The sequence below is a fragment of the Triticum aestivum genome, chromosome 3D, assembly GCF_018294505.1.
Source record: "Triticum aestivum cultivar Chinese Spring chromosome 3D, IWGSC CS RefSeq v2.1, whole genome shotgun sequence".
NCBI lineage: Eukaryota > Viridiplantae > Streptophyta > Magnoliopsida > Poales > Poaceae > Triticum > Triticum aestivum.
The window spans coordinates 309333018-309343506 of record NC_057802.1 but is presented as its reverse complement, the minus strand read 5'-3'; the positions used below and the strand labels follow the sequence as shown (position 1 = coordinate 309343506).

General features: G+C 41.1%; 1 protein-coding gene across 2 annotated transcripts; it reads left to right on the top strand.

Annotated features, from left to right (window-relative positions):
* Nucleotides 1-440: 440 nt before the first annotated feature.
* Nucleotides 441-10047, top strand: LOC123078573 (CTP synthase). Of its 2 annotated transcripts, XM_044501124.1 has the most exons (22): nt 441-805; nt 5518-5597; nt 5684-5770; nt 6402-6452; nt 6547-6664; nt 6755-6811; nt 6912-6976; nt 7153-7236; nt 7325-7375; nt 7468-7530; nt 7614-7660; nt 7747-7816; nt 7904-7966; nt 8062-8151; nt 8233-8271; nt 8376-8603; nt 8740-8825; nt 8929-8977; nt 9078-9158; nt 9239-9332; nt 9441-9593; nt 9688-10047. In XM_044501124.1, the coding sequence occupies exons 1-22, from the start codon at nt 688-690 to the stop codon at nt 9696-9698; spliced, it is 1785 nt and encodes a 594-aa protein (XP_044357059.1). In that variant the 5' UTR covers nt 441-687; the 3' UTR covers nt 9699-10047. The 2 variants fall into 2 exon arrangements, with proteins under 2 accessions (XP_044357059.1, XP_044357058.1); XM_044501123.1 differs by having other exon boundaries at nt 442-805; nt 9441-10047.
* The last annotated feature ends 442 nt before the right edge of the window (nt 10048-10489 follow it).

Below are 10489 nucleotides of genomic sequence, written 5' to 3'. Positions count from 1 at the left end.
TCCTATCTTTTTGACATGTTATTTACGGTATTTGATTAGAAAAAGGTGTACAATCTGAATATGATGTTGTTTTACCTGTTAACCATTTTTAGAATGCTATTTAGGGTGCATTTAGAAAATATTCATATCTTTTAAACCCTAAATTCAATTTTGATATGTAATACATGAAATCTGATTAAAAAATGTGTACAATCTGAATATGATGTTGTTTACCTATTAACCATTTTTAGAATGCTATTTAGGGTGCAACCTTTATCAGTAGCGTACAATCCATCTTTTTCTCGTACCGGTGTCGATTCGGATTGGAAATGAACAGATTGAAGACGAAAGAAACTGTCTATACCACGCATGTAAACATAACCCCGACATATGGAAGATTAAGTAAACGAGAGGGTGAGGAAAGAAAAATGACGGAATATAAATAGTCCAAAGCCCTTCTCCCTCGTGGCTCTCTATCCCCTGCGCCTTCATTGCCTCCCCCCGGTTCCTTCCTCCTCCCCTCCCAAACGGCTGCGCGCTACCCCAGTCACCTGCTAAAACCTTCTCCACTGTCCGCGCGCGAGCGCTCATAAACACCAAACCGGCCCAGCCCAAGAGCACGCGCGCCAGCCGGGCTTGGGGTGCAGAAGGATTCGGGAGGAGGAGGCGGCGGTGGCGGCGGCGGATTGACCAGAGATTCCCGGCGAGATGAAGTACGTGCTGGTCACCGGTGGTGTTGTGAGCGGCCTCGGCAAGGGCGTCACAGCCAGCAGCATCGGCGTCGTCCTCAAGGCGTGCGGTCTCCGCATTACGTCCATCAAGATCGGTACGTGCCCGCCGCCGGCCGTGCGATGCTTTCCTTCCTCGTGTTCAAGAAACCGCCTTTTCAGGCTCCTGAAAAGGCGCTGTTTGGGGTTTACCGGGAGGGAGTTGGCTTTGTGGTTCTCGCGCCCGCCCTCGATCCGATTTCCGGGGAAAGATTTGATTTGCTTTGGTTACGATTTCATTTCCCTTTTTGGAGCGATTCGTGCGGCTCAAGGATGCGGGTGGGAGTAGGTGCAGGGAGGCCCCGCCCCGGGATTCTTGGCTGGGTCTGGTGGAAAGCCCCTCGTTCGAACATTCCGCCCGGGGTTTTAGGGGTCGTGGTGTAGGAGTGGATATGTGATGTTGATTACCTTGCCAATCTTTGGCTTCTGCGCGCGTGAGAGACAGATTTTATTATATCATCCTTTTGAAGAGATTGCTTCAGTGGCCTAGTGGGAGAGAGCTTTTAGACCAGCAAAGGACCTCGGTCCCGGTTTCTACTTTAGTAGCAGACCATTTTCGGGGGGCTACTAAGATCTTTTACGCGGTGCTGATTTGGGGCGAGGAATAAATGTTTGAGGTCTCAACTGAACAATGGTGGCCCATGAAAGAAAGCTTCTGACTTTTCCTTCACTGTCTAGCACTTATGCCTGTGCAATCTGAGCAGGGGCGGAGCCAGGATGAAATGCGAGAGGGGGCAAAGATGTAGTATAATTTTTTTTTCCAGAGAACTACTCGCTCCGTCCCATAATGTAAGAACGTTTTTGACACTAGTGTAGTGTTAAAAACGTTCTTATATTTTGGGACAGAGGGAGTATATACGAACTAATGGCTAGATCACTTAAAATCCCAACCACACAAGCACATATATAGTGTGTAAGAAGCAAAGTCATATATTTCATGAATATACTTATGAAAAGTTCATTCCCAAAGTAAATGTAAACTAACCACTTAAGGCACAAAAACTTGAGAAATCAATATGTCGTTCCTTTTTATTCATACGCCCCAAATTTCTAAGCTTCAAGCTGCATGAAAAAGAAACATCTTTAAATATGAGAGAATGTAAATACTGATAAATAAATAAAATAAGCTTGAGAACATTACCTCCTTCCGTTTCATCCCACGTCGGCTTTTCGCATGAAAGCGTTTAACTATCACCTCATTAATAATATTATCTAGCATTTCCTTTTCTACGAAGCAAATAAGGCTATTGCTCAAATAATCATCACCCATCTTGTTACGTAAAGCATTCTTCACAAGCTTCATTGCGGAGAAGCATCTCTCAACGGTTGCAGTGGCAACAGGAAGAGTCAGTACTAATTTCAAAAGTCGATAGACAAGAGGATAAGAAAAGTGCTTCTTCGTAGATACCATCAGTTTAGCCAGATCATTGATAGTTTCCAAGCTAGCAAATCTTGTATCATTGCGTACATTATCTATGTACAGGCAAAGCTCCTTCTCAAGATGCTCCAACTCAGTATCACTAAAGTCATTAGGATAAAACTTAGCCAACTTCAACAACTTCTCATGATCATAGTGACTAAACTGACCGCTTGGGTTGAAAGCAGACATACAACAAAGCAACTCATTGTTTACCTCATTGAATCTGCGATTTAGTTCTTCTGCCAATAAATCCAAGACAGCAAAAAAACAATCAACTCTATAATGATGCTCATTATTAATGCCAGTCCTCTGCCTTGGCTTCTTTGGATTTACGTACTCCTTTTCCATGTCCACAACTGAGATATCATTCTTGTCGCAAAAAGAACATACCTTGCTCAGGAGAGAATTCCATCCATGTTGAGATCTAAGCTTATCTAGCTCTCGCTTAACAGATTCCACATCTGATATAGCATTTACAATGTCCATATCCTTTCTCTGAAATGTTTTTGACAGCCCATTTGTTAAAGCTAATATAATCATCATCATGTGTAGAAAGAATGCAGAATCAAATGACCGTTAATATTTTAGAAGACCACTGGCTTGACGTTGCTTAGTAGCATCTGAGCCCTCTTCCTCCACATACTCTAGAACTTTTATCACCGAGGTAAACATCTTCGACAAACTTGACAAAGTGGTATAGTGAGAATTCCATCTTGTATCTCCTGGTCTTTGAAGAGAAAGCTCCTGGTTTAATCCGGACCCTGTAGCAATCTCTCCCTTACCAATTGCTTTCCTCACTTCTTCTCGATGGTTCTCTCGAAGTTTATCCTTTCTCTTGCAAGATGATCCAACGACATTCACCAATAATGATATCATATCAAAGAAATCTCCAACATCAAATATCTTTTTTGCAATGGCCACAACAACCAAGTTAAGTTTATGAGCAAAACAATGTACGTAATAAGCTGAGCTGTTCTCCCTCATAATCTTGGTTTGCAAACCATTAAACTCACCTGCCATATTACTGGCCCCATCATAACCTTGTCCTCTCACTTGTTGTAGACTCAAGCCAAGCTTTGCAATTATAAAATCAATTTTAGACTTGAGATAAGCAGATGTTGTTTCCTCCACATGAAGAACACCAACAAACCTCTCATTTGATAGCCCACATGTATCTACATAGCGTAGAACCACTGCCATTTGCTCTTTGTCGGAAACATCACGACATTCATCAACTAATAAGCTGAACACGCCATTGTCAAGCTCCTTCAAAATACAACTCAATACTTCTTCTGCAAAGCACTCAGTAATATCCTTCTGAATTGTTGAAGACAGTAACTGATTATTAAGTGGAGCATTTTTGAATGCTTTGGCTATAACATCATTGTGCATAATTGTATAATCCATCAACTCCCTGTAGTTACCTTTATTTGTAGACTCTTTTGACTCATCATGGCCACGAAAAGGTTGTCCTTGATGCAACAAGTATCTGCATACATCAATTGCAGCATTTAACCGGATAAGATGCTCATTCTTCTCAAGGTCGGTCTGTTTATACAAGGCTACAGGAATTGATTGTTCTGTTCTCATTAGATCCTCACATTTCTTTAGTGCCTTGTTATGAAAACTATCACGATCGCCCACATGAGTTGCAAATCTCTCTATTGCCTTCTTCCAGTTGACAAAGCCATCAACCACAAATGCATCATGGCCAGGTTTGTTACCTTTAATGTTGTCCCTAAACAAATAGCAGTACAAGCAATATGCCTCGTCCTCTACCTCACTGTACTCTAGCCAATTACGATGCAGATCATACCATTCGGGATTAAAATACCGCTTACTCTTACCAATCCATCTCGGTTTAAACTTGGAGGGACAAGGTTGATATGCCCCCCATGCCAGGTACTTTCTCCTAATCTCCTCATGCTGATTGACATTAAAATCTGTAAGTCTCTTCCTTTTAGATGGATCCCGAGTAAGCTTGTCCAGATCAACTATTTCAGGCATACTACCAGTCGTCGACTTTGCAAAAAATCTCTCCATTAGCTTTCCTGTCAATGCCAAATAGTTGAACAGTAAATAAATCATAATACCAGAAGGTGAAATATCACCATAGGCTTTATTCTACTCCAACGATTTCAAACTTGTTCATACAAAATTAGTAGATTTAGGCGTTTAGCAAGGTTCAGTCAACCTAATTATCAATTCATACATTACAAATTTACAATCTATATATGTACACAGGATATTTGATACATTTACTACTGAACAAAATAAAGATATAGAAATTAGAAGGAAAAGGCCAAGAAAACTGAACCTAGGGCTTACCTTGATTGATCAGCGCGACAGCGTCCACAGATTCTTTCCTGCCGGTGCAGAACGGCCGGACCCGAACGACGTGCACCGTGCGAAACTGCGAATCGAGGATGGCCGCCGGAGTGGCGTCGTGTAGTGTAGGTGCCGCGTACAGCCGTGGACTGCAAGCGTCGGCGGCTTCGATGCGTCAATCAGTCAAGGCGGCAGGCGGCGAACTCGTGATCTCCTGATTTCCCGAAGGCGATGTGCGTTTCCAGCAAATTGGGCAGCAGCCTGCTTGTATTCTATTTAGATGGGCTGCTGGGCTAGCTATTATTTCCTATACATGGACGTGGGCTTGAAATATATGACAGAAAACTGAGTAGAGGGGGCAAACACCTTGAGCTGAGCGGGGGCAACATTGGACATACTGGGCCTGGTATAAAAGGGCCCAAAAAACGAGTGGGGGCATTCGCCCCCACAACCCAGTACGTAGATTCGCCCCTGAATCTGAGGCCAATATTTCCGGACAATGATCTCTGCAAGTTACTTGGCGAGTTCCCAAATATCTGAACAAACTCTCAGATTTGAGCTGATATGTTTTCATCCATTTGTGTCCGTGGTAGGAAAGTTGGAACCGGTGGTGTGAAAAAGACTGGGTTCCCCCTCCCCTCGTATTTGTCTTTGAGATGCCTCGTGCTCTGCAGGCCTCACGGATGTTGTTTAGAATATGCTGATTTATATATGGCCGTGTCACGAACCATTAGATGCCAGCTTAGCGTGTTGGAATTTGACTTGATTCATTGTCATACTACATGTTTTGTTTGCTCCTAGTTATTCTTATCCAGTATCACCTAAACACTGCTTTGTTTTTGCTGTTGTAATCTTGTAGCCTTGTGGCTTCCTGTACCATTGCGGCACTTGGGCCTTGATTGTTCCTTTTGCCTTGTAGAACTGGTGGCGGCAGGCCAGCTAATACTTGCTCGATTGCTCCTAGTTGCTTGCTTTTGGCCTCATGAGCTTGACATTTTATATTTGCTTTATCTCAATATGCAGATCCTTACCTCAACACTGATGCTGGGACTATGTCCCCGTTCGAACACGGTGAAGTGTTTGTGTTAGATGATGGTGGCGAGGTACTGACATAGGACCAAGTCCAAGTGTGACAATGGCTAGGGAATGTTTGCTCACCTCATCAAGTATTGTCTTGTGCATCTTGCAGGTGGACTTGGATCTTGGGAATTATGAGAGGTTTCTTGATATTAAACTCACCTGGGACAATAATATAACTACTGGAAAGATCTACCAGGTAAGCTAATTATTTTCTCATTCTAAAACTTTATCTATATGGCTTTCGGGTCTGCAGGAACAGTGCGTATTTAAAGCCACACCCTCAGTTCTTGGGCATCCAAACATTCAACAATTGTTAAACGTTTCAGTCGATGTTGACGTTGATATACTTGTACTTCATAGGAAGGAAAAGGATGTATTTGTTGTGTTATGTCACTAGAGTGTAGAGTACATTAAGAATGAAGAGAATTTATAGTACTCCCTCCGTTCACAAATATAAGATGTCTAGTAACTTTTTTCTGAATCGGATGTATATAGACACGGTTTAGTGTGTTTGTTCACTCATTTCAGTCCGTATGTAGTCCATATTGAAATATCCAAAACATCTTATATTTGTGAATGGAGGGAGTGCTATTGAACAAGGATATATATGGGCACTAGCATGTCTAATATGTGACATGGTGAATACAGTTTTTTTTTTAGAGCTTTCTCCTTTCGGCTTTTATTCATTAAGCGAAAGCTTCTCCGACCGAATAATCTCAGTCAGAAAGCCAGGGATAACAGAGTAATTTGTTACAACATCTGAAGCTAAAGCTTTTCATACCAAGCTGTTCTGAAATTTCTTATTTGCTTTTTTTTGTTCATGACAGTCTGTTATTGACAAGGAGAGGAAAGGGGAATACCTGGGAAAGACTGTCCAGGTGAGGACCACATTATGCACACCATTTTTTTTCCTGGTAACTACTGTATGTATGTTTCTTCAAGTGCTTATCATTAAACCAATCAATCATCAAGGTTGTGCCACACATTACAAATGCCATACAAGACTGGATCGAGCGGGTTGCTATGATACCTGTGGATGGCATGGACGGACCAGCTGATGTCTGTGTGATCGAACTGGGTGGAACAATTGGTGGGCATGAGATAATTAGTTATTTTATTTGTTTATTTATGTTGATTAGCTGATGTCTGTGGCTTGATTATGTTGTCACTACTGCTACAGGTGATATTGAATCTATGCCATTTATTGAGGCTTTGGGTCAATTCTCGTATCGTGTTGGTGAGGAACTTACACATTTATATTGATACATAAAAAACTGTACTGTCTTTCCTGGGTTAGAGGGAACTTATCTTCTTTTGGATATTATTTTGGTTGCCAGGACCTGGTAACTTCTGTTTGGTGCATGTCAGTCTTGTTCCAGTTCTGAATGTTGTTGGTGAACAGGTAGCCAAAATCCCTGGTTTATTGTTTTATGATGTACTCCCTCTGTAAACTTTTATAAGACGTTTTAGGTCACTGTGGTCTTATAAAAGATTACAGAGGTAGTATATCTTAATATGTGAATAAAATCATTTTAATGTCACTGCCTAATATTCGTCGTTTCTTATTTACTTCGATAGAAAACCAAGCCGACTCAACACAGTGTGCGTGGTTTAAGGGGACTTGGCCTCACCCCAAATATTTTAGCTTGTCGCAGTACAAAGGTCAGTTAGCCCTTATTTACTTTGATGTTGTATGTTACTTATATTTGTTTGTATTGTTAATCTCATTTTTCGCACTTGTATTTGACAGGAACTGGAAGAAAATGTGAAAGAGAAACTCTCCCAGTTCTGCCATGTGCCGGTAATTGAACTGTAAATGTTATTGTTAGTGATTGCTTCATATTCTTGGTAGCTAATTTCCCCTGATAGCCCATGAACAAATTTGTTCTGTAGGCAGCAAACATTGTCACTCTGTATGATGTTTCCAATATTTGGCGTATTCCTTTGTTGCTACGGGTATAGCACATCTCATCCTCTGTAGTAATTCATTTTTGTTTCCTCAACATCTGTTTAGTGCTGAATCCTATTTTGTCCCATAGGACCAAAAGGCGCATGAAGCTATTCTTAAAGTTCTGAACCTTGAAAGGTTTGCCTATAAATATCTAGTCAGTACGTTTTTGTTCAAGCTGTAGTGTGTCAGTGCAATAAATATTTATGTGTACACATTTACAGCTTTCCTCGTGAGCCAAAGTTGGATGAATGGGTTGCAAGAGCTACTATGTTTGACACCCTTCAGGATATTGTTAGTTTTTCCCACTTTGATTGTTGGCTGTTGCCCTCAAGTCTTTTTATTCTTAGTAGTTCCAAGTGACTAATGGTTTCATTTCAGGTACGCATTGCTATGGTTGGGAAGTACACTGGTCTATCTGATTCCTATCTCTCTGTGTTGAAAGTGAGTTAGATTTGCACAGCTATACTAGCCTTTTATGCCTTCTAAATGTTTGCTAGTGTCTAACAGTCGAATCCGATGCAATTGCACAATTGTAGGCCCTCTTGCATGCTTCAGTTTATTGCCACAGAAAGCTTGTTGTTGATTGGGTTGCTTCTACAGATCTTGAGGACTCTACCAAAATTGAGGTTTGGCAGTCTCCTATTGTTCTATCTGTTCGATCTGGGCTGTTTTCTTTTCTTACACGACCCTTTTTTTCTTCTTCTTAGGCACCTGATGCTTACAAAGCAGCTTGGAATTTATTGAAGGTGAGGACTTTTCACCACCAAAAATGTTCTACACTCGAAGCTGAATGGTGCCACGTGTAAAATTTTAATTTCCACCATGATTATCTAAAGGTCTTTCATTTCAGAGTGCTGATGGCATTTTAGTACCTGGTGGCTTTGGAGATAGAGGTGTTCAAGGAAAAATTCTGGCTGCTAAGTATGCCCGTGAAAACAATGTACCATATCTTGGTATATGTCTTGGAATGCAGATGGCTGTCGTAGAGTTTGCTAGGCATGTCATGAATCTCCCTCATGCGAACAGCACTGAATTTGACCCCAATGCCAAGACCCCATGTGTTATTTTTATGCCTGAGGTAATTATTTTGTGAAATTCACAACTTCTGTTATTAATGATCACGCTGGTTGCCATAAAAATTAATGGTAACAAAGCAACTTTTTATCAGTTCCATCCATACCTTGGAGTTAGATTTCTATTCGTTTTTGTTTTAGGGTTCCAAAACACATATGGGTGGCACAATGCGCCTAGGATCAAGGAGGACATTCTTCAAGGTTGCTGATTGCAAGTCAGCTAAATTGTGAGTGTATATAGTCCCTTCTCCATAATCATTTCCCTATGCCTAGGTTTCATTTTATTAGCATTCTCCTTACATAGTTGTGAGCTTTCTCACTTTTTTTTAGGTATGGAAATGCGGATTATGTCGATGAGAGGCACCGGCACAGATATGAGGTCCGGCTTTAATAATTGTGTGTTTATAGCTGTGATGAACATACGAGTACATTAAGTTCTTGCCTGTTCACGTTGGTCTGAAACATGTTCCTCTTCACAGGTGAATCCTGATATGGTGCCAGAGTTTGAAAACGCTGGACTTAAGTTTGTTGGCAAAGATGAGAGTGACAGGAGAATGGAGGTTTGACTAAAACCATGACTTGCTTGAGAATCTTTCATTTCATAAACATTCACGCCTTGATCAAGTTGCTAATTTTCTAGATAATTGAGATACCCAATCACCAGTATTTCATTGGCGCACAGTTTCATCCTGAATTCAAGTCAAGACCTGCGAAACCTTCTCCACTATTTGTTGGTAAGCTGTTTGATGTCTGTTCACCTGTTGAGGAACATTTGCCCTATCATGCTTTGAAATGGAAACATGTGCTTAAAAACCATATGTTAATCCTCGTTTGCATTTTAGGCCTAATCGCCGCCTCATCTGGGCAATTGGACAAGGTGCTGCAGGGCTGCTCCAATGGCCATGTGATTCCTGGCAAACATCAATTCAGCAATGGTCCATACACGCCGGCTGCACACCAAAACACAAACGGGCATGCGAAGAAGCTTGCCAATGGTGTAGCGAATGGAACATACTATCCCAATGGGAATGGTGTCCATGCCTAGCTAGCTCAAGGATGTTCTCACCCTCCTTTTTTACATTTTTGCAGTTGGTTGTTGAATCAGTTTTGTCGTGGCTGGCTAAGCTACCATGGTCGCTCGAGGAAGAAAAAGTTCTGTACTCGATGTGGACTGTCTGCAGGGGATTGTGCTCGTTCGGTGGTTTTTAGTGAAAGAACCGAGCTGGATCTGCGTGAGTGGTGTGCTTCTTCTCTACCAATTTCTGTAACAAGACAGCAGAAGTAGGTAAGAAGAGTTTCCGTGCCGTATATCTGAAAAAGGAAAGGCTGGACGTTGTATTTGTTTCGAGAGTTGGTGTTGAGATGTAAGCGAATTTGGGTGTTCGGCAGTTTGTATTTGGACGCGGTTTTGTGCTTTTGCACAAATAAGTTGATGCTTTATATCATGTATCTGACTGCTTTGTTATAGTGCTTTGCATGCTTTTAAGCGTATAGGGAAATTTTATTAGTAGTAACATATAAAACAATAAATTAGTTTCATTAGGTTAATCATACAATATATTTTTGTGCCGTATAGATTTGACGTGGATATCAGCATAGTTTTCTATCTATATTTCATCAAATATCGAGAAGTTTGACTTCAGATGGTTAGATTAATTTGGAATCTTGGATTATCATGTGTCGAGAAGTTTAGCAGTGATCTTTTGTACTTCCTTCGTAAAGAAATATAAAAGTATTTGGATCACTACTTTAATAATCTGAACGCTCTTATTTTTCTCTGGTGATCTAAATTTTCTTATATTTCTTTTACAGAGGGAGTACTAGTCTGTCTCATGTGTCGAGAAGTTTAGCAATGATTTGTATACTAGTCTGTTAGGATTAAGAGTGTTTG